Genomic DNA, 23,005 nt, shown 5'->3' on the forward strand with positions numbered 1-23,005 from the left:
CGTACTCGGCGCTGGTGCAGTCATCGTTGCATCGATACCGCTTATCGGGAAGCGTGCTAGTACTATGCAGGCAGTAATGGTTTATACCCACCTGGGTAGCAAGTTTGGTATGACTCAGCCAAGCTGTTGGCATCATAAGCTCACGGACAATTGTCTTAGACAGTACTGATGATACGAGCAGTCGGTATTAAGCCTTTGGCCTGGAAGGACTGGACTGGACATTTTGTCATTCGAGATCAAACATTCACTAGCTATTGTATCAATGCAAGCAGTCTATCTACCTAGCAGGGCTTCTCAACATCGTGATATATGTATAACAATCCAAGTAGAAATCACCAAACCGTTTGGACGCAGTACCATCGGTTCAAGCAAGCATCTAACCCGAAGCAATCCACTATCGGGGTGCTAAACATGTTGAGCTTTTCCCTGCCTTACCTTATCTAAGGTACCTAGGTAGTAGTAGTATGTAGGTACCGTACAGTAGTAGTACTGCGCCGGGACTGTCTTAATCGGTATCGCGCCTGTTATCGCGATTGCTTCATGTGCGATCGACGTATGACATCTTTCCAACCACGGCTGGGCTATTTCAAACTGCGCGACTTGGCGGCCAAGAGGTGCGCATCGAGTTATCGAGATCGGTAACACGCGACTTGTTCACCTCCCGGGATCCTTCCACTGGCGACGCCATACGCCTCAAACTATGATTTAGACAACAAGTGCTGGATCAGGTTACCTTCTACGCCGTCCTTCGAAGCCGAATTTCTCCTTAAATATACCCGTCATGAACCCCAGGTAGCCTCGAACAAGCTGTCGCCATGGATTACCGTGATACCGCATCGGCAGCTCCGAATGGAGAGCCAGCCGCAGTTCCCGCTCGTCCGCGTCCTCCATATTTGCGCCCCGATAGCAACCAGAGTAGCTTCTTCGGCGACGTTGAGATGGCCCACGACGAGGTGAGCGCACATTCTGGTAGAGCACGTTCCTGGTGCCATGACCAACTGGCTAACTATTTGCCTTTGAAGCTCTTTTCTGGCCCCATCGCCGAAAGCCTTCCAAGCAGTATCTCGGCCTTCTCTCATCGCCGGTCTCGAGCCGATTCCACGACCAGCTTTCTATATTACGAGGACGATGAGCCGAGCATTGACAGAGGTGCGAAAACCTCTGGTATCCACGGGCATATTTGCAATGGCCTCTGTAGTACTAATCTTGGCCAGCAGATATCCAGGACTTCGCCGGAGCGGTGATAGACGACGACGAGGACGACGATCATTCAGTCGACGATGACAGTTTGGCCTATAACCATGACTATGTGCTCCATCGATGCTCCTCGACACTATCGCGTAACTCTGTGAACGCCCATCTTCTTCGCAGGGATAGCAATGTCACGACTGGCAGCTCACATCCTTTCAGCCGCACAAGCCAAAAGATCTACGTGGAGACTGAAGATTTGACTATTGCAATTGCTGGATTTCGCACAAGAACCACGGGCTACGTCGCCTATCTGATCCTCTGCATTCTATCCGGAGGCATTGCGTATTTGGTCTTCCGTTGGCTCCCCAGACTGTACATCGCTCTCCTGGGGCAGAGTTGCCCACTGAGGGATTGCAGCTGGGTGGTTATAGAGAACCAATGGGGCGAGATGGAGATCTCACAAGTGCGAGTCCAGGACTATGGCCAGCCTCTTTCCTCAATGTTTGGGCTTCCCGAAAAGCCGATGGCCTATGGTCTGGATGACGAGACTGATCCCGTCGTTGATGACCTTCGATCGCTCAACTACCGCTACGTTCGATTCTGCTATCACCCTCTCAAGGACAAATTCGTTCTATTCAGCGGCTGGAAGGATCCGAGCTGGACTGATATGAAAGCCGTGCGCGCTGGTCTCGATAGCGATGAAAAATCGATCCGCGAAATCCTCTTTGGCAACAACCTCATCGACATAGAGCAGAAATCTATGAGCCAGCTGCTTGTTGACGAGGTAAATGCCGACTTCCATCGACTACCCTCCGTGTTGATAGTTGTAGCCAGCTAACGATACACCCAGGTGTTACATCCCTTCTACATATTCCAGATCGCTAGTATCATTCTCTGGTCACTGGATTCATACTACTACTACGCCATCTGCATCTTTGCCATGTCTGTTGGGAGCATAGCGACGACGCTCGTTGAAACTCGAGCAGTAAGTCCCGACTCTCCGACCAACCGAAACTGGCGTGTGTATCTGACTTCTGAAGACAATGAAACGACTGCGCGAAATCTCCCGCTTTGAATGTGACGTCCGAGTGCTGCGGAACGGGTTTTGTAAGTAGCGCCTCAACCAGCTTGATAGAGAGCGACTACTGATACACGCATAGGGACATACATTTCGTCTGCCGATCTCATTCCTGGCGATGTCTACGAGCTCAGCGACCCTAACCTGACCCAGCTTCCCAGTGACAGCTTATTGCTCACAGGCGACTGCATTGTCAATGAGAGCATGCTCACGGGTATGTTCACATAACATTATCCATTGTGGTACTGCGGCTAAACTAGTCAAAGGGGAATCTGTTCCTGTTTCAAAGGCTCCAGCGAACGATCATACGTTGGCACAACTCGACCTCACCGCGTCGACCGTTTCTCCCGAAGTTGCGCGCCACTTCCTCTTCTGTGGGACGAAAATCATCCGGGCGAGGCGCCCCCAGGAAGATGCAGGAGGCGATGCGGTTGCCCTGGCGCTCGTTGTCCGGACTGGGTTCAGTACCACCAAGGGCGCTCTCGTGCGATCCATGTTGTTTCCCAAACCCTCAGGCTTCAAGTTTTATCGTGACTCGTTCAGATATATCAGCGTCATGGCCGTTGTTGCCCTGCTTGGATTCATCGCCTCTTTCGTCAACTTCATTCGGTTGCAGCTAGAGTGGCACCTGATCATTGTCCGTGCCCTCGACCTCATCACCATCGTTGTGCCGCCGGCTTTGCCTGCAACCTTGACCATTGGCACCAACTTTGCTCTCGCCCGCTTGAAAAAGGCCAAGATCTTCTGCATCAGTCCGCAGAGGGTGAATGTCGGCGGAAAGCTGGACATCATGTGCTTTGATAAGACAGGCACGCTCACAGAAGACGGCCTGGACGTCCTTGGCGTCCGGGTTGTTTCAGTGGATGAACATAAGTTTAGCGATGTCATTTCAGAGCCCCGGCTATTTGAGCAGCGAGAGACGAGCGCCTCCTCCCAGGCCATATTACAAGCCGCTCTTCATGCCATGGCAACTTGCCATTCCCTTCGCTCCGTTGATGGCGAGCTCGTGGGCGATCCGCTGGACCTCAAGATGTTCGAATTCACGGGCTGGTCGTTTGAAGAGGGCAAGCACAATGTCATGGAAGGCGAGGACGAGGAGTACGGGAGTCTTTCGCCTTCAATTGCCTCTCCCCCTGATGTGAGTAGCTGATGATCGTATCTCATGAGAAATGCAAACTGACCAAAGCATGTTAGAAATCCATCCAACTGGGCGTCCTCAAGTCGTTCGAGTTTGTCTCGCAGCTGCGAAGATCCAGCGTTATTGTGAGGCACTTTGGAAGAAAAGACGGTGATATCTTCGTCAAAGGCGCTCCAGAAGCTATGCGAGAAATATGCCGGCCTGAAAGCAGTGAGTTGCAGACTTCTCATGTTGACGTCTGACACAAAATTGACACCATTTAGTTCCAAAGGACTACGATGAGCTGCTCTCATTCTACACTCACGGGGGTTACCGCGTCATCGGATGTGCTACACGACATCTTAACCGACTTAGCTGGGTGAAGGCGCAGAAGATGACCCGCTCAGAGGTTGAACGAGATCTCGATTTCATCGGCTTCATCATCTTCGAGAACAAGCTGAAGCCCAGCACAGCGGAAGTGTTGAAGGAGCTCAAAGACTCCAACATTGCCACTGTGATGGTTACAGGCGACAACATCCTCACGGCGGTTAGCGTTGCCAGAGAATGCGGCCTTCTCGACCGCCACGCGCACTGTTTCGTACCTCGATTTCTTCAGGGTCAGCGGACGCAATCCCTAAACATATCCTGAAACAATGCTAATACTACATAGGCGACTCTCGGGATCCCACAGCAGAGCTGCAGTGGGAGAGCATCGATAACAGCATGTATTGCCTCGACAAGACAAATCTGACTGTAAGTCCAATCTTATATTGACGTCTGCTTAGCACTTGGGCTAACTATGAGCAGCCGCTTCCAGCGCCGCCAGAAGGCGACATCTCCCTTCCTTACGACATCTCCAGCATGCAAAATTATTCTCTGGCTGTAAGCGGCGAGGTATTTCGATGGATAATCGACTATGCCCCAGCGGACATTGTTTCCAAGGTATGTTGATCCTGTCTCGTGTCGCTCAAGGGGAAAAGATTTGCCTAACAGTTGTCAAGATGCTCGTGAAAGGAAAAGTGTTCGCCAGGATGTCTCCAGATGAAAAGCACGAATTGGTGGAGAAGCTGCAAAGTATCGACTATTCCTGCGGCTTTTGCGGTGACGGCGCGAATGACTGTGGCGCTCTCAAGGCTGCAGATGTGGGCATTTCATTGTCGCAAGCCGAGGCCTCGGTAGCCGCGCCATTCACTTCCCAGGTCTTTGATATTCGGTGTGTGTTAGAAGTCATCCGGTAAGTTGGAAGCCCCTTGTCCCTCATGTGTCTTCTCCTTACTGACTTGCTGGTAGGGAGGGACGGGCAGCTCTGGTGACGAGCTTCAGCTGTTTCAAGTACATGAGTCTGTACTCGGCGATACAGTTCACCTCGGTTAGCTTCCTCTACTCGAAAGGGTCAAACCTGGGAGACTTTCAGTTCCTTTTCATCGACCTTCTCCTCATCCTTCCGATTGCCGTCTTCATGGGCTGGGCTGGGCCTGCGGAAAAGCTCTGTCGGAAGCGACCAACCGCGGACCTCGTCTCGCGCAAGGTCCTTGTGCCTCTGCTCGGGTTGATGGGCATCAGCATAGCGATCCAAGCCATAGCATATGTCACCGTTCGAGAACAGCCTTGGTACACACCACCGGAGCTGAAGCATGGCGAAACCAGCATCACAAGCTCGGAGAACACCGCGCTGTTCCTCGTTTCATGCTTCGAATACATCTTCTCTGGAGTGATCCTCAACGCAGGGCATCCGTTCAGGCATCCACTATGGGAGAACTGTGAGTGTCAATAGCCATTGCTATCTGAGATGGAGTATCGACCAATCTGACCACCGTTGCAGGGCCATTCATCACAACCATCGTTCTAAGCCTAGCAGCAACCGTATACATGATTGCGGGCCCACCCCGTTGGTTGTTTGATCTGATGCAACTGAGCAGCATGAGCAGGAGCTACAGCCTGTTCCTGGTCCTGTTGGGCTTGATGTTCTTGGCCGTGGCCTGGGTGTATGAGAAGATGCTCTCACTGCCACTTGCAAGGGGCCTGGGCGTGGTCATCAAGTGGATCACCGGGCACGCGAAGCAACGGAAGCAATACAAGGTGATACAGGAAGAATTGAGGAAGGGAGGTGCGTTATAATCCCGCGAGTGCGGGCTTTGCATGGCGCATTATACATGCGTCCGACCTATATTGGAGAGACAAAGACATAATAGACTAGATAAAGCCGCGTCTCGGCCAGCGCAAGGCAATCTCTGCGAAATGTAGGGGATGCCGATGTCGCCATGGCATCTTGCGCGCAGGCACCGCCAAAAGGCGCACATTGGATAGGGCCGTATATACATGCTTGACGTCCTTTTTCGTCGCCCATGGTGGCTCAAGTAGATAAAGAGGCGTAGCCTTGGGAAATCGTTCTGGGCTGCTGGATATATAGTAATAGAGATGATAAGAAAATTTGTGTGTTAAGAGCCCATTGCGCTTTCAGTCGGCGTGGTCCGTCTTCCACTGCTTGATCCAGGCCTCTATGCGGTCAATGTTGGACTCCATCTCTTCTGAGCTGTTGCTCGTGAGCTCGACCACAATCTCCTCGTCAAACGCATCGCGCGCTTCCTGCAGCAGCACCTCCATGATTTCCGAGTCCAGGTTTTCCTGGAGCTTGGCCTCTTTGTAATTTCTGAAAGGTTTCCAAGAAAAAGAGTAGGCAAGTCTTGTCAGCGCTGAAAGATCCCCTGTACATGAGAGCTCGGGGGAAGATAAAAACGACTTGAGTGAGAGAGAAGAAGACGATGGGAAAGAAAGAGAAAAAAAAATTCTTACCTGGCTTCAAGACGGTCGTACAGCGTCTTGGAATCAACTCGCAGCACCACCACGAGATCGATCCAGCTGCGTGGGAACAGGTCGCAGGCGTGCCAGTCGATTATGCAGCCCCCTGCCTTGACATCGTCTTCAATGACATCCAGAAGCTGTTTTGTTTCAGAAATTTGCATATCGATGGTCAGCCTGGGGGGGGGTTTCCTTTTTTTTTTTTTTTTTTTTTTTTGGCAGCCCATATCTGGATGAAAGGAGGAAGAGATTTGCCTCTTGATGGGATGTATCAGTTATTTATTTACCTTGTCCTCGTCCACGATCCAGCTCTGATATTCGTCGCTCCAGCCCTCGTGGCATTCCTTGTCCTTGACCACTTGGTTTACCGAGAGATGGCGCAGGCCCGTCCTTTCGGCGAGGATCTCGCTGTGCGTTGTCTTGCCGACCCCGGGCGTGCCGGTGATGATGATGTTTGGTGCTGAGCGCATTGTTTGTGACTGCAGATGTTTTTTTATACTTTATAGCATGTATTTTTGCCTGAGTAGCGGGAGGAGAATATGAGTTGAGAAGAATGAGATGGAATGATAATACTAGTAGTAGCTTTACAATTATGGGCAAGAAAAAAAAAAAAAGAGGTGCAAACGCCCAAACCAGAGGCAAAAACACGGCGGCCAACTCCACCCTCTTCGCGCACCTTGATCTAAATAAAACCCCCTCTAAAACAATCTTTCGTTCTACTTTATGATGTCTTCTTTCGCCCTTCTCCTTGTTCTTTTGCCTCTTGCTGAAATGAATCACTCCCTCGTCTTCATAATTATTCATTTGATACCAGCGGACACCGCGCAATTGCCTAAATAGGGAGGAACTAAATCCGCTCCGCTCTATACATAAAAAGAAAAATGCCCCCAAGTATATGTTGTTTGTGCTGCAGCACAAGACAGAAACCTCTTTTTTTCCCTATGAAGCAACACTCGCTAGCCGCTTAGACGTCTTGACAGCCCTCTCTTCTAATGTGATGCATCACCCCGTCCATGGACAGCCTTGCAACGACGCTGCTCACTGCTCCGTCTCGGATTCTTCGACCTCGGCCAGTTGCTGATGACCGTCGAAGCCATCAACATCGCCAGCCTCAAGCTTCTCTTGCTGCGCGATAGCCTGCGCTGAGACGATCTCTGCTAGCCGCTTCAGACGAGGTGTTTGTAGCCCTAGACATGGGTCATTAGCCGCCATTCTCTTGCCTTGATGCGTTGCAGGACTCACATGATGGGGTATATGTTTCGAGCGCCGTAATGACACGGGGCTCTGCAATCTCATATGGACCGCTATCTTCCATGTCGACCGCCTGCAACAGCAAGACATCGCTCTTCTCGGTAACCCGAGAGGCAACGGCCTTCATAATCTCTCCGTTGATAGGCTGCTCATAGTCGGCAACAAGATACTGATTCAACAGCTTTTGAATCTGGTTTGGCGAGAGCCTGAAGTTTACCATTAGCATCAAAGGTGGATCAGCGCGTAAGAGAATTGACCACGAGGATAAAACTTACATCCAGCAAATGTCTTGAATAATCTCGATATCATTCAAGGTCGCTTTCTTGAGCTGTAGCAGTTTGGTGGCTTGCTAAAAAAGGCCAGGGGCGTTAGCATTCTTGATACATCAAAACGTTGCTGAGTAGTGGTTTTCTCATACCATCAAGTGCTCAAGCTGTAGCGTGCCTTCTGGCATGTCATGGCTCTTGCACCATTCCTCAATGCGAGTGATGTTGTAGTTGATCTGCAGCCCTCGTTTCCACGACAAGAAGTTGCGGCGCATCAGCAAGTCGTTGAAGGCGGTTACGCCAACAAGGTGCAGCAGCTCCGTGATGGTCTGTGTAATGATTGAGTCCTCCAAGTAGTACGCCTTCATGGCCCGGAAGACACTGTTCAGCAGACTGAGGAGGTTGTCCATGCTGTATGCCGGTGCGGAGTTTGACTGTAGGAGCTTGCCGAGGAACCGGTTGCTTTCATTGGTGATGAAGCCCGGCAGCGACTGCGACTCTATGATGGCGGGAATAATCATCTTCTGCAGCTTCTTCTTCAAAACCTTCATCCAGGTGTGGTAAATGTTGAACTCGAGACTCTCAAGATCGTGCTTGACAATCTCCAGCAGACGGTCATACTCGTAGTTATCTGTCTTTTGTGTCTGGTACCAATCCTCCGCCAAGAAGACAAAGGAGAGCATCTCGTGGACGTTGGACAGCCAGAACGCGCCGGGGTTGATCGCCTCATCACCATCGTGCTGCATCACCTCTTGCTGGATCGACTGCATCACGTTGGCAAGGAAGCGCTCCGATTCCTTGACGAATCCGTTGTTCCACATCTCCGACGTCACCAGGTTGATGAGATAGGACGGGAACAGGACTTCCTTGTCCGAGGGGGGAGGGTTTGTGTTGGGAGAGGGTATCTTGAGGTTGCGGATCAGGCCCATGGTTACCTCCTCGTTGAGGCCGTCCTCGTCGGCGAGCAGGCTCTCGAGCTCCATCTCAATGTTGTCGACCCCGGGGATGAATGTGGCTCCTGACAGGTTCTGGCGATGAGTGGTGCCGGTGACGGCCATGGACACCGGCCTGGGGTTGTAAGTTCCGCTCAGGCGGTCCAGCTCGCGAGGCTCCGCGCCAGCGCTTCGGCGCTTCGGTTTCTTAGATGAGACGAGGTTGATGAGTCCACTGGCCACGGCCGGCGCGCTGCCGACACCATTCGTGATTTCGCCATTGAGCGTTCCGTTGCGCTTCGCGAGCTCCAGCGCATCCCGAAGCGCCTCCAGTTCCTGTCGAAGGCTCATGTTATCCCTCTCGCGCTCCAGGTTGGTCTCTTTGGTCGCTTCTAGCTCAGAACTGGTTAGGCGAAGTGATTCCCTGAGCTCGCGTTCTTCTTCCTGCATACGCTTGATATTCATAGTCGACTCGTCGAATGCTTGCTGGAGCTTCTTCATTTCGTCTTCCATGGCTTGGAGGCGGGCGACGGCGATGCCTGCTTGGTTGGCCTCCGTTTGCAATTCTTTGGTTCTCGCCTCGAGCGCATTGTGGCGGTTCTTCCACGACTTGAGCTGGCCCTCGTAACTTTCCACCTGCGAGATTAAATTCTTGTTCTTCTCCTTCACCGATCCTAGGTTCTGGGTCAATTCGACAACCTTGTTCTCCAACTTATAAGAAATCTGCTTCAGATCGCGGGCCTCTTCTCGCATCTGCTTGTATTCTCGACGAGCGCACTTGCCACGCCACAGGCTCTGGATCAAAGTCACCCTCTTGCGGTAGAGCCGCCAGGTGCGAAGCTGCATACGAGATCTCCATACTCTCTGGATGACGAGCGCAGCATTGCCGACCCTTGTCTCCATGATGTTTCGCCTGCGCAGGTAGCCCTTGGCGACTGACTCGAACAGGATCAGGTTCTTTCGGATGCGCAGGAACTCCTTGCGCTGCTTGTATCCGCGCCAGACACGCTGGATGGTGGTCGCGGCGCGGATGGTCCTCAGCTCCATGGCCTGTTTCCTTGCAATGTACGCCCGAATCACTGCTTGCGTCTGCACAATGGATTCGCGAGCCTCCAGATAGCGGCGGCGATAGTACTTGGCCCGCAGGTTCTTCTGGATGAGGATGGCGCATTCATTGAGACGGTTGGTGCGCAGGTTCTCCAGGAAAGCAAGCATACCGGCGCGGAAAAAGATCTTTGTCAAGCCAAGCTGATACTTGTCGAGCCCCTTTCCAGTGCTGGTGCCCAGCGCCTTTTTCAGGATGGCATCGGCCATTTGCCGAATCTCAGAGGTGAGTTGGCTCGAGTGGACGAGCATGTAATACCGCAGAGCAAATTCCTCATACGTCCAACGAGTCGGGTATCCCGCCGTGCTGATGCGAACAGTCTCGAGAACACCGCAAGCGCGAAGCTGGCTGAGGACCATCGGCCCTTCGAACTGCCAGGCCTCCTTGGCTTCATTGGGCTTGATGCATCGGATGTAGTGCACGTCCGTGTTGTTGATGGTGTTCATCAGCTCTATCAGGGACGATCGGAAAATTCCTCCCAGGGTCGGTTTCCTGTTCACAGCCACGCCGATCTTCCTACCAGCAGCGGGCTTGACAGTCGACGAAGCCGAGGCGACGTCCTTTTCGCGAACAGCCAATGCAGCATCCAAAACTTGCTTGAGAAATGAGTTGCTCGAGGCGCGCAGGACTGCCATGTGCTCGTCGGGCACGGTGTCTCGGTTCTTCTCGATGAAGCCCTCGGACTCGTAGGTGACGTCGACGGCATAGTGGCATACGGTAAAGGCCGACTTGCCAAACCTCGGCTTCTTGAAAAAGGGGTGCTTCTTCTCAGTCGCAAAGTTATGGTGAAGCTTGGTAACAAACTGGTCATCCGATCCCATTGGCAGACGAGACTCCTCGTCCAGGAGAGAAAGAATGCCCATCTTGCCCTCGATGAGATCAATGCACGGCTGGTTGTCGGAGAAGTCGATGAAGGTCCAGTCGATCTGCTCCCGCAGATACTCTTCCTGTTCGAGCTTGAACACGTGCTGGTTGAACTCTTGCTGAAGCTTCTCATTAGCGTAGTTGATGCAGAACTGCTCAAACGAGTTCTTGGCAAAGTGCTCAAAACCGTAGATATCCAATACGCCGATGAACGAAACGACGCGGCTGAGGACCTCTTCTGTGGCGAGACTGTGGTTGATAATCTCAACCAGCCAGTCGAATAAGCTTGAGTAGATGAACTTGGCCACGGAATCGCGCACGACAATGGCTTGGGCCTGACTCAGGTTGGATGTGATCTTCTCGCCTCGGGTGACGAGCTGCTTCTTCACAATCCACTTGGCGAACTCGGCGGCGTCGACGCCCAAGATGCCACAGGCCAGCTCCAACGATGGCTCGTTCGGCGCGAGGACACTGTCGTTGCGTGAAGCAGTGATCTTGACGTTGCCCAGGTGGAGGAGACCGGCCAGCAGCTTGAAGATGTCGGCCTGCTGCGCTTCGGTCACGCCAATGGTGGCCAAGGATTTCTTGGTGGCGTCGAACTCGGCCTTGTCGTCCACTCCATCAATGGTCGGGCAGTCTCCCTGGTTGAGATACTCAAACTGCTCGATGGGGAGGAGGTGCAGCGCCTCCCGCTCTTCGTCCGAGGCGCCTGCAACCAGCTGGTAGAAGATGTGGTAGTTGCGCTCCTTGAGAGGCTGGAACACGAGACGTGATCGCTCCAGCAGATAGGTGCGAATCTTGGCGCCAATGATGTTCCTCTGATCGTCGAACATGATTTCGATGTATTTACCGAATCGCGAAGAGTTGTCATTGCGGGTGGTTTTTGCGTTGCCGAAAGCTTCCATGATGGGGTTGGTTGCCAGAATCTGTTCCTCCGTCTCGCTCATTTGCTCGGAGCCTCGCTTGCTACGAGCGCCTGGGTTTTCGGGGGATTCTCTCGTGGCGAAGTAGCGCATGATGTACTTGGCGCTGACTGTCTTTCCAGCGCCGGATTCGCCTGAGACGACGACGGTTTGGTTCTTTCCATCACGGATCATGTCCCTAAAGGAAGGCCAGTCAGCATCAGACACAGCCTTGCAGCCCACGGAACCGCCGTATAACAAACATACATGAAGGCCTCCTCGGCAATGGCGAATAGGTGGGGTGCCTGGGTTGCGCGCTGCTTCCCGGCATACACCTGGACCATGCCCGGGACATAGAGAGAGTCGACTCGAGCAAACGGGTTGGTTGCTATCAGGACGATACCACTGTAGGTATAGATTTCCTTTTGTAAGTAGCGCAATCGAATCGCCTGCAACACTGCCCGCCGAGTCTTATAAGCAAAGGTCCGCACGGGGGGGTCGAGGGCAAGGGCAAGGACATACCGGCCGGCTCGTTAAGATGCGACAGGTTAGTGAGGTCATCACTGGCTTCAAGGATCGTCGGGTTCATGAGCGGCGGCAGTGAGGGATCAGAGCCCCCGCTCTGCAGAATCTCCGTCGAGACGGAGACGGTCCTGGTCTAGACATTGGCGGCACAGCGAGTTAGCTCTGGCTCTGGGCCACGACGTGCGCGATCAGATCAGGCATCACATACCTCGCCATTTTCAAGCTGAAAGACCAGATTTGTTTTGTTGCCCTCGACGGTCTTGCTGATGAGCTCTGAGGCTACCCAGCCCTCGGCAGCGTCAGGCTGCCACGCTCTCGTGCCGACATCGTAGGTCGCTGCCATGGAGGAGCTAGGTCAGGCGGGAAACTAGAGCTGGAAGGGGTAAGACAGAGGATGGCTGATAAAAAAGAACTACTAGACGGGCTGGCGATGAACGAGAGACATTCATGGGCAGGTCGACGCCGAGTCCGTAGTAACGATGGGAATGCAGACGGGTGAGGTGAGGAAAGGTAAGGGCGAAAGAAACGAGTGCCTTCGCAAGAGATGCGGCGGTGAGAGTGCTGTCCACTTCTCTTGAAGATTAGGGGACAACACACAAGACTGGATGGAGGCCGGACTGTCCTGTCGACAGGATGCTAGCAAGGGACAGCACACACGCTTCTGGCCGCGAGCACAGTGCCGCAACAGCGAGTGGAGGGTCAGGGGGGGGCTTAAATTGGTGCCTCTTCCTATATAGGCAATGCCACCTACAGTGCCTGAGTGGCCTGGGGCGGGCTGCTTATAGGAGGAGCTCGAGCGGCCACCTGCATGGATACCTGTATGCATCTGTGCTAGAGCACAGACTAGAGATGCATCCTCAGCCAGAAGAGCGTCAAGGCCAGCCTATCCAGGGACTGAATGCCTCTGGCTTTGCCCACTTGGGAGGTCGTAGCAGCGAATCCAAAACATCTGGTGCGTGCTTGCTTGTGGTCTGCAGCACGGAGTCAGAGGGGGGAACTGGGGCACTAACAACTCGCGATACCAACGGTCAACCAACTCCCCGCCGACAAGCGGTGCTTCATACAGTGTTTCTCAACGGTCACCTAAAGGCTAGAGGCAGGTATGAATCCTGTACCGTACCATACCTATGCAATTTCCAAGGGGTTCCGGGCTCTTTGATTAAGGTCCCTTGGAACTCCATCTCTCTCTCTTTTGTCTGGTGCATCTCACATACCTGGGCGGGCTGGCGGGAAAAAAAAGGGGACTGGAGATAAACCCCGCCACCAACTTGCAAGTGCTAGAAGGGTCAATGCTAAACGGCCTGCCGAGCAAATCAGTATTGCGGCATCGGGGTATTTTCAGATCTCCATACCAGTACCTCCTGGGTTACCGTCGTTGCACAGTTTGCAACTCGAGGGTAGACTACCCACTCACAGCACAGGGACCGCAAGCCCCTAATTGGTAATGGACAAGTGCGCAAAATCGCCCAACAGTGCGCTAGAGAGCCAGCGGGCATCATCAGTCCATCCTCGCCATGGCGCACCCTCATCGCATTCCGGGTCAGCACACGCATCTCACTCATTCATGAGCGCACCCGTCGACCAGGACGCGCCGCCCAGAGATGAGGCAGAGGCCTCGACCCTCCACGTACGGGCGCTGGTAGCCGCCGCCCAGCAGCAGAGGACGCGGCGTCGCAGGGGATCGCTCAGGAAGGTTGCGCTCCTGGGGAGAGGCGCACAGCGCGACAGGAGAGAGGGCAGGCCGCTGGCCATTGATACCGAGGCCATCGCGGACGCGCCCATTGCCGAGTCTGCTCGCTTTGGTCCGGCTTCTGCCTCGGGGACCACGGCGCACGACGCCCTTGGACTCAACATTTCCCCCATCTCATCCCCGACAAGTGAATATCCTAATCCCATCGGCTCGCCAACTTCCTCGGCGTGCTTCGAGCCCGGGCAGGCGGACATGTACAGCTTCACGACAGACGAAGAAGACCTGCTGCAGCTGGAGACTCATGCCTCTCAGGCCTTGCGATCCAGCCTCCCTCTGTCATCCGGGTCCGAGTCCTACTACGCCGGGCGAGTCGCCTCCGAACGCCGGCAAAAGGCCAAGTCTCCTCTCTCCTATTCCGCCTCGACGCTGCCTCAGCCAGCTGTGGGCTGGGACTATTCCGAGACTGAGTGGTGGGGCTGGGTTGTGTTGACTGTAACTTGGTTTGTCTTCGTCATGGGCATGGGCTCTTGCTTTGACGTCTGGAGCTGGGCGTGGGATGTAGGTAAGACGCCATATGCACCGCCCGAGCTTGAAGACGACCCTACTCTACCAATCGTGGGTTACTATCCCGCGCTCATCACTCTGACGTGCGTCATGGCCTGGGTCTGGGTTGTTGTTGCTTGGGTGGGCATGAAATACTTTCGGCATGCGAAAATTAGCGGTGATTGAGATTGGCATCAAACATGCTTGGTTTATACCCTCGTGCCCAGGTGATTTTGATTCGGTAGTGTTTGTTTGTGATGACCATGCCGGGTGTTCCAGGGCCCCGAGGGAACTATTGACATATGACGTTCCCAGCATCTGTCGCAGGCACGGCGGAAGAACCATGAAAGGGCAGGTTAGTAGTATATAACTGGTTGATCACAGTCAAGCGGTCGATACATCGAGTGGGCGACCTTTGCGACACTCCAACGTGATGAATGATCCGGGTAATACTCCGTGTAGACGGAGTGCCTCAACATAAGGCACTCTCGCTATAATCTATATGCAACATATTCGGTAGACCAGGAGCACTTTCTGAATCTTCATCCTCTTGCCCATAGAACTAGGTAGACAACATCAAGAGAGTTTCAATAAGCCTGCTTGCAACCCGCTCGCTCATTTTCATTAGTATAGGGTACCATCGCAGCTGTCTACAACCGATTTCGCGGAGAAGTCTGGACCCTTATTTCAGCGGCTGACATAAGCATATTGTACCACCTCAAATAAGGTATGTACCTGGAGCCTGTACCTGCACAGTCCTCACCGCTTTCCAAGGCGGTGGAGAAAAAAAAATGCTTAGAACGGCAGAATTCCGAGATTTTTCCAAACGTCTAGGCCGGCTCGTTCGCCGTACTCTCATAGACAGCCGAAAGCACAACTTGCACCGGAGCATACATCCCCAGCAAAAGAAAATCGGAAAACATGGTGACGAGAAGCAAGCTGAAGCTGGCACTGGCTGCCGAGAAGGGAGTTGACTTTGCAAAGCTGAAGCAGCAAAAGAAGGCAAAGGCAACGGCCAAGAGAAAGGCCCTCAAAGCAAACGACAAGCAGCCGAAAAGCGAGGATGAAGACGCGCTGGACGAGCCGGCTGGGGGTGCTGCAGATGACGGCGCGGATGAGGATCAAGAAAAGGTTGGGATTGCACTGCACTTCCGAATAGTTTGTCCGCCCTGCTGACATCGTGCGCACAGATGAATCTTGATGCCATCTACGAGAGCGACACCTCTGAATCATCAATTGAGATGGAGGCGAAACTGCCACGGAAACCAAAGTCCAGTCAAAGCAAATCTTCACCGGAGGAGGAGGAGGAGGGCGACGACGATGAAAGCGACGATGAGGAGATCCCAGTCTCCGACCTCGAAGATCTCGAAGAGGACGAGAAAGAAGACATTGTTCCCCACACACGATTGACCATCAACAACACCTCGGCTCTCCTTGCAGCGCTCGACAGGATATCGATCCCAACGGACAATAGCGTTCCATTTGCTACTCACCAGTCCATCGTCTCATCCGCGCAGACCTCGGAATCCATACCCGATGTCTCGGATGACTTGCAACGAGAACTAGCTTTCTATTCCCAATGTCTGGAGGCGGTGCGCTTGGGCCGATCTCGCTTGATCCGGGAAGGGGTACCGTTCTCGCGCCCCAAGGACTACTTTGCCGAAATGGTCAAAGAGGATGCTCACATGGAGAAGATCAAGGCGAAGCTGATTGAGGAAGCGTCCGCAAAGAAAGCAGCAGCCGAAGCACGCAAGCTCCGCGACCTGAAAAAGTTTGGCAAGCAGGTGCAGGTCTCCAAGCTTCAAGAGCGACAGAAGGCCAAGCGTGAGGTGCTGGACAAGATCAAGACGCTCAAGAGAAGTATGTTGACCTCCGACTGAAAAGCCCCTGATCCGTACGAGGCAACTGGACTGACCGCACTCAATCTTGCAGAACGCCAGGAACACAGCTCCGACGTCGGCACGAAGGAAGCCGACATCTTTGATGTGAGCGTGGACAACGAAATCGCCAAACACTCACAGCGCTCGGGGGCTGGTCGACAACAGTCAGGAAGTCGTGCTCCGAACGCCAAGCGTCAGAAGAAGAACGAAAAGTATGGGTTTGGAGGGAAGAAGCGCCACGCAAAATCGGGCGATGCCATGAGCTCCGGCGATCTCTCCAGGTTTAATGTCAAGAAAATGAAAGGCAAGGCATCGCGGCCGGGCAAGAGCAGGAGGAAGGCTGCCGCTTCCAAATAAAGAGCCAAACACTCCCGACTGGCATAATGACACTTGAAACAGCCCCCATGGGCTGAGTCGCAAACTCGTCTTCGGTCAGGGGCGTGGGTGTAATTCTTCTGCCGCTGCCTGTCAAGGACACTTCTGGGCTCAGTCGCCTCAGACCCAGTCTTTTTGCTTGATCAATGATTCAATTCAGCCTTGGCCTCACAAATCAGTCCGTGAGTAGAGTATATAGGATTTCCATAATCGCATCAATTCACTACCCCTAAGCTAAACAAGCAAACAAATATGATGCAGTTGTGAGATCGTCCTGTCCTTGCAACCCCTGACCATGATCTACAAGACTACTATAAGTAGGTATGCATATATATCTATATAAATTGGGCTCTGCGGCAGCACTTGGTGTCAATCTACAACAGCAGCCATCATATTCTGCACCACGTAATATTCGCGTGCAGGTGGACGGGTCATCTGAGCAAGCCTACATGAGACGCGAATCTCCAAGTGGGTGCCCAACCAGTCTCGCCGTGAACTTTGCGCCGCACGAAGCTGCGCGGTTGATTGATTGCTATGTATTCTAAAATGATGCAAAGTAGAATCGATGATGTTTTGACAAATAACCCAGTGAATCCCTGCCTTCATCTAATGATGCCCCTTACATCAATAAGTAAGTATGTGGGCATATATGTCGCAAATTGCAGAATGTCTGCCTCGTGCCGGATGAGAGTAGTCGTGCGGCATTGTGTGTTCCTTGATATAAAACGCCCGGACCTTAAACCTCAACAACCTCAACGGGGCCCAAATACTAAGTCGAGGAGCGACCGGGATGATGCCAAGGGGCACGACCCAAGTTCCATGATTAAAAAAACCTAATACGCCTTGAAAACCAGTGGTATCGAGAAGAATGCTATGCGGTAACGAAACGCTTTGTGATGTAATGAAGTCGCAATTTTCCAATGAAGATTTCAGACGGAGAAAAGGCCGCGTTTTCGACGTCTGCTAACGGGGGGGAATGAAACAGAAAGAGAGCAGCTCCCTTGAGACGCGCGGAGTCGTCACTGCGTTGCAGCCACGCACCAATGGCGATGGAAAGCCCAGGCACTCTTTTGGCACTCCTTGCTGCAGTATTTTGTCCGGCGGCACCGGCGGCACTTGGCGAACTGACGAGTGAACTCCTCCCATTTGCCACATTGATAGTATGCACATTGTCGAATTCCTCCGCGCGTGTCGTCTTTTCGACATAGGTTTCGCATCACCACCCCCGCCCAGTACTGCATGTCCGTGCTGTGGTACCTCACGGTGAACTTTTCGACCAGGGGAAACAGGTTGAAGTCGTCCTCGAGCAAGTACTCGTCTTCAGCATCGCTTCCATTGCCCGCAGAAGCCGCTTCTTCACCCACTTCCTCTTCGTCGTCTGTGTCTAGGGCCAAGAGATCCTTGCCAATTGCAAGGGTTGGCACGAGATGACTCTTCTGAAAGTACGTACGTAGGCAGCAATACTTTGAAACGTAGGCCAGCAATTGCAACGACATGAGTACGTCTTCTTCGCGTGGCATGGCGGACAGCAATTGCGGATGGGGTATCAGATGTCGGTCAAGCAAATACCGAGGAATGGTAGAGATCGGGGTCGGCGGGTGTGGGGCAGCAACCAGGTTCGGACGACTGGGCGAGAGGCCAACCGGTGCAACCGGAGTATGTGTCATGTCCTCTCGGATGCTCCCATCGAGATTGGTGCGGTGAGTAATATTGAAGGCCTCGGCGTCTTGGTGGGCCTCGGACGCAGTAGGGTTGGTGAGATCAAGCGCGTCTCCTGCCAGAAGGGCCTCATTATCATCCATTGTGATGTCTTGAATACCCACAGCAGATTGTATATCTGCGCCGCCCGTCATTTCAGCCTCCGGTGCCTCGTCCGATGGCATGCTGTCCCCGTTGAAGTCATCCGACTCGGCTGTCGAGTTCTGATGTCTGATTGACGGGCGCCTTCGGGATCGGCCGACTGCAGTATCCAAGTTTGTTACAGATCGTACTGCGGGCGGCCGTAGTTGGAGTAAAGGAATGGGCGTCGTCGGTGACGTTGGTTGAGTCATCAGATCAGTAGGCCCAAAGGCAGTCATGGACGTCAGGCGATCTACATCGCGCAGAGCTCGCGCAAACTCAGCAGTCGGGGCCCCAGGAGCAAGAGGATGAGCGTCCTGACTCGCTGTGGTGGCATAAGGCACATCGGTGCCCTGTGAATCGGGAAGCTGGTGGTTGGTTGGTGAAATCGGACCATCGGTATTGGCGTAGAGATGTGAGTTGACGCCCTGTCCTGTCGTGGCGATAGACGGCCCGGCAGAAGCCTCCAAAGCATCAGGCGTAGACGAGGACTCTCGACGTGCAAGACTTCGTGATTCTCCATCGTGAAGTGCCGAGCGGCCGCTGTGGGAAGGAGGAGAGGCTTTTGACGAGTGCCGATGGTCATGGTTCTTGTGTCGGTGGTGATGGTCATGACTTTGTTTTTGTTTCAGCTCATCCGCCTTTTCGCGACACCGGTCTATGACCTTGATATAGTTATCCAGGATCGTGGCGATGACAGGGACCATGTCTGCCTCCACTACTCTGGTCCGCACATTCTCCGTTCCTCGGACGCCGATGTTCACAACACACTGGAACGCCAGATTCCATTTCCAAACGCTCATCATGTCCCCATTTCGTCCCTGCTTGAGGATGCAGACCAGGCGTTCAATTCCTCCATCAACCGTCAGAATATCGCGGATACGTGCCGATGATGTTGTGAGATAGGCAAGATGATTGAGCGAATTGATTAGAGGCAAGGTCGAAGTGCAGTCGAGTGCTCGGCGATCGTATAAGGCTGTGGTGATCCCCACCGACGCCTTGTTGACGTTGGGGATACTGAAATTGACTTCTCTCATAATGGATGAGCAAAGAGAAGAGTGCAGCTGAACTACCTAGAGATGGTCAACTGCGGCAAAGAGGCTTGCGACGGGCCACGCGCGACAGGAGCAAGAGGTCGTCGGGCAGGTTTGTCGGCGCAGTTGGAGAGAGCTCGTCAATCAAGCGGTGCTAATGCGCGATTCGGATTTCCTCGACGGTCCTGTTGATTATCCAAGGCTCAGATCGCGTGATGGTTCGATGGCAAAGGCAAAACCGCTACAACGGAGCGAAGCCAACAGCAAACCGCAGCAGTTGCGCTCGCAAGACTGTTGTATGACAAATGATGGGATATCGAAAGAGGGAAAAGATGCTTGACGGAAAGTTATCGAAGCAGCGTGTTGTCCCTTAGCTTGGCGGCTGTTTCAGGCAGGGATTTGGGCGAGGGGGCGAATTCCATAAGCGCTCTTCGGATGGGAGAGAATAAGGGAGGCAAAACCGAGGGAGAAGGCTGGGAGCACGAAGTAATCGAGGCAAGACTTGCTGCTCGCTGTGGCGCGGCTGGACGAGAAAGATATAGGTTCAGGCAGGGAATCCGCCGAGGCTGATGATGATGCGGTTGGCAAGAGAAAAGAGGCGCGGAATGGGAAATGGCCGTTAGCGCAGATGGAGAGCAACGAGATGAGGGCTGGGGATACAGTAAATGCTGCTTCGTGCTAGCGGCAGGGATTGTTAGGTAGGTAGGTCGGTAGTAGGTAAGTGGTAAGGTAGGCACTACAGTATGATACCCGTATTATTTAGACTAGGTGCGACGGAACGGAAGTTGAGCGCAATACGACCGGCACGATTTCCGCAGGTACGTACTCGCCTCATTACGCTTCATTCAGGTCATCTTAGTTAGGTACCTTGGTTGCTTGATATCTGCACGCTGTAACGTCGGCATGGGACAAAGCTCAATGGATCATGAAATAGAAATCTCCATCTTCATAGTGGCATTGTACTTTGTCTAGGCTTATCCTTCGTCTGCTGCTCTCAAAGCTGGCGAGCGGCGAGGTACATTCAGTTTCCCCATACTGTAGGTACCTACCTAGATAGTGATGTCAAAGCTGATAAGAACTGATGTTATATAGATAAGCAAATATTTTATTTCATACTATACCAAGACGTACTACCGTTCAGCATTCAGCTTCTCCCTTCAAACACATCACTTCGAAACACACATCATGCCGCACAAGCACAGATCAAAAAAGGGCGACAATGGAGCTGAGTGCGTGGCCAGGCCCTTGTGAAAAAGCTTCGTCAACTAACCTCTGAGACAGGTTTGATCTGCCTCCAACGGAGAATGCGCGTCCACTCCCAGTAAAGAAGCGCAATGCGACAACAACTTCTGGGGACGGAGTCACAAAGAAGCGCCAGAAAATTTCAACGAGGAATAATGATACGCCCCGAGCCTTTAGGAGACTCATGGCCGTGGCAGCGGGCAAGAAACTCAGATCAGGCTTGGACGATGGCCGAGCTGAGAAATCCACAAAGGGAGCTGATAAACCGAGCGAGGACCTGCAAATTCGCCCTGGCGAGAACCTAGGGGCCTTCGCCAGCCGCGTTGATGCAGCCTTGCCAGTATCAGGGCTCGCCAGGAAAACCAGCGTAAACAAAGACGGCAAAGATGCACAAGGCTTCAAGGTGTACCGAACTCGCAAAGAACGCAAGATGCATAAGCTCTACGAGCAATGGAGAGCAGAAGAGTTAAAGATACAGGAAAGGAAGGAAGAGGAGCTGGAGCGCATAGCAGAGCGCGACTTGGAAGACGACGCCGCTGGCATCCTTACCTCAGTTGCTTTCCAGAACGAAAATAGCCAAGGAAAGAGAAAGAAGGGTCATAAACGAAGAAAGGCTGCAGAGGAAGATCCATGGCTTGAATTAAAGAAGCGAAGAGCAGAGAAAAAACCCAAGATCTATGAGACAGTATTAGCACCTCCTGAGTTCTCTAATAAAGGATAAGATTAGTTTAATATACCCTGAATTAAGTTTAATAATTTTGAAATTTATAGCTACTTTAATAATTATTATATTTAAATATTTAACTTAAATAAATTTACTTTTTTATAAAATCTTATAATTAAGATATATATAAACTATTTTATATATCTTAATATATATAATATTATTTAAAATTATAATTTATAATACTAGTTTAAAGGCTTTTTTTTTTAAATTATTTTAAGCTTAGTTAAAAGTTATTTAATATTCTTTATATTATAAATAATAATAATAATAATAATAATTATAATAATAATAATAATAATAATAATTATAATAATAATTATAATAATAATAATAATTATAATAATAATTATAATAATAATTATAATAATAATTATAATAATAATTATAATAATAATTATAATAATAATAATATATTTACTTTTATTTTTATATAATATAAAACTTAAGCTTATATTAATAATACTTTAATTACTTTTTTTTAATAATTTTTTTTATAAATAATAAAAAAGATAATATTAATAATAATACTAAAAGCACTTTAAACTTAATTAAGAGTATTCTTTAAAAAAAGAGATATAATAAATAAATTATTAAAAGTATTTATAAGTAATATTAAAAAGTAAAAAAAATCTAAATTATAAAAAAGTCTTAATAAAGTATAATTTTAATTATATTAATTAAATTATAAGTTTATACTAAATATAAAAGGAATTTTAAATATAAAAGTTAAAGATTAATTATATTTATCTTTTAATCTTATATAAAAGTATAAGTTATTTACTTTTTTATATTTATAAATATATTATAAAGCTCTAACTTTTTTAAGCTAAAGCTATAAGCCTTTAATAATAAGATTATATTAAACTTATTTAATATTTATAATTCTCTTATATTAAGATTTATAATATAAATAAGCTTTCTTATATTATAGCCTTTAATTATTATAAAGCTAATAAGCTTTAAAATAAAAAAAGCCTTAAATTTAATATAAAGTAATAATTAATATTATTTAATTATAATTATTTTATTTTTTTATAAAATATATATTATATATATACTTTATTTATTATACTTAAGTTAATAAAAAACTTTTTTAATTTTAAATTAAAAATATAATAAAATAATTAATTATAATTAAAAGTTAAATAAGTTTATAAATTATTTATAATAATAAAAAGAAATATATTATTATATATATTTATTTTACTACTTTAAGTTTAAATAAGTCTTATATTAATTATATATAAATTAAAGCTTTAAATTTAGCTATTAAAAAAAAGCTATTATTTATACTTTTTAATTAATAATTTTTTTTAATATATATTTAACTTAAAAGTAAAGTATTTTTATAATAAGTAAGTTAATAAATTATAATAAAATAAAGTTAATTATATATTATTACTTATTAATATTTATAAGAATTATATTATTATTAAAAGTAATTTAATTAATATTAAGCTTATAAGTATTATAAATAATATAAAAAGCTTATAAATATTAAATAAAATTAATATAATCTTATTATTAAAAGCTTATAGCTTTAGCTTAAAAAGACTATAGCTTTATAATATATTTATAAATATAAAAAAGTAAATAACTTATACTTTTATAAAAAGTTTAAAAATAAATATAATTAACTTTTAAC

General features: G+C 49.8%; 7 protein-coding genes across 7 annotated transcripts; 4 read left to right on the forward strand and 3 right to left on the reverse strand.

Annotated features, from left to right (window-relative positions):
• Positions 1 to 763: 763 nt before the first annotated feature.
• On the forward strand, positions 764 to 5,504 carry BBK36DRAFT_1182440 (cation transporter; the record flags this gene model as incomplete). Its single annotated transcript, XM_024896309.1, has 14 exons — positions 764 to 953; positions 1,023 to 1,149; positions 1,218 to 1,975; positions 2,042 to 2,176; positions 2,232 to 2,298; positions 2,352 to 2,483; positions 2,536 to 3,407; positions 3,464 to 3,617; positions 3,671 to 4,003; positions 4,057 to 4,139; positions 4,194 to 4,328; positions 4,388 to 4,620; positions 4,677 to 5,146; positions 5,209 to 5,504. The coding sequence occupies exons 1-14, from the start codon at positions 816 to 818 to the stop codon at positions 5,502 to 5,504; spliced, it is 3,933 nt and encodes a 1,310-aa protein (XP_024746909.1). The 5' UTR covers positions 764 to 815.
• Positions 5,505 to 5,843: 339 nt separating this feature from the next.
• BBK36DRAFT_1126713 (P-loop containing nucleoside triphosphate hydrolase protein) lies at positions 5,844 to 6,655 on the reverse strand (the record flags this gene model as incomplete). The annotated part of the gene is made up of 3 exons (XM_024891402.1): positions 5,844 to 6,036; positions 6,180 to 6,325; positions 6,473 to 6,655. The coding sequence occupies 3 exons, from the start codon at positions 6,653 to 6,655 to the stop codon at positions 5,844 to 5,846; spliced, it is 522 nt and encodes a 173-aa protein (XP_024746910.1).
• Positions 6,656 to 7,223: 568 nt separating this feature from the next.
• On the reverse strand, positions 7,224 to 12,373 carry BBK36DRAFT_1126746 (myosin; the record flags this gene model as incomplete). Its single annotated transcript, XM_024891409.1, has 7 exons — positions 7,224 to 7,372; positions 7,428 to 7,642; positions 7,712 to 7,785; positions 7,855 to 11,704; positions 11,773 to 11,962; positions 12,028 to 12,163; positions 12,239 to 12,373. The coding sequence occupies 7 exons, from the start codon at positions 12,371 to 12,373 to the stop codon at positions 7,224 to 7,226; spliced, it is 4,749 nt and encodes a 1,582-aa protein (XP_024746911.1).
• A 1,221-nt stretch (positions 12,374 to 13,594) lies between these two features.
• BBK36DRAFT_1127038 (hypothetical protein) lies at positions 13,595 to 14,449 on the forward strand (the record flags this gene model as incomplete). The annotated part of the gene is made up of 1 exon (XM_024891457.1): positions 13,595 to 14,449. The coding sequence occupies one exon, from the start codon at positions 13,595 to 13,597 to the stop codon at positions 14,447 to 14,449; it is 855 nt and encodes a 284-aa protein (XP_024746912.1).
• Positions 14,450 to 15,122: 673 nt separating this feature from the next.
• On the forward strand, positions 15,123 to 16,733 carry BBK36DRAFT_169865 (Ebp2-domain-containing protein). The gene is given in 7 exon segments (XM_024897832.1): positions 15,123 to 15,141; positions 15,185 to 15,291; positions 15,310 to 15,367; positions 15,383 to 15,394; positions 15,454 to 16,123; positions 16,196 to 16,501; positions 16,662 to 16,733. 5 exon segments carry the CDS (start codon positions 15,185 to 15,187, stop codon positions 16,498 to 16,500), a joined length of 1,152 nt encoding a protein of 383 aa, XP_024746913.1. The 5' UTR covers positions 15,123 to 15,141; the 3' UTR covers position 16,501; positions 16,662 to 16,733.
• Positions 16,734 to 17,537: 804 nt separating this feature from the next.
• BBK36DRAFT_1182463 (hypothetical protein) lies at positions 17,538 to 19,394 on the reverse strand (the record flags this gene model as incomplete). Its single annotated transcript, XM_024896310.1, has 1 exon — positions 17,538 to 19,394. The coding sequence occupies one exon, from the start codon at positions 19,392 to 19,394 to the stop codon at positions 17,538 to 17,540; it is 1,857 nt and encodes a 618-aa protein (XP_024746914.1).
• Positions 19,395 to 20,576: 1,182 nt separating this feature from the next.
• BBK36DRAFT_1126751 (hypothetical protein) lies at positions 20,577 to 21,354 on the forward strand (the record flags this gene model as incomplete). The annotated part of the gene is made up of 2 exons (XM_024891411.1): positions 20,577 to 20,620; positions 20,673 to 21,354. 2 exons carry the CDS (start codon positions 20,577 to 20,579, stop codon positions 21,352 to 21,354), a joined length of 726 nt encoding a protein of 241 aa, XP_024746915.1.
• Between the last annotated feature and the right edge of the window lie 1,651 nt (positions 21,355 to 23,005).

Source organism: Trichoderma citrinoviride (genome assembly GCF_003025115.1).
Source record: "Trichoderma citrinoviride strain TUCIM 6016 unplaced genomic scaffold BBK36scaffold_13, whole genome shotgun sequence".
In the NCBI taxonomy this organism is placed as follows: Eukaryota; Fungi; Ascomycota; class Sordariomycetes; order Hypocreales; family Hypocreaceae; genus Trichoderma; species Trichoderma citrinoviride.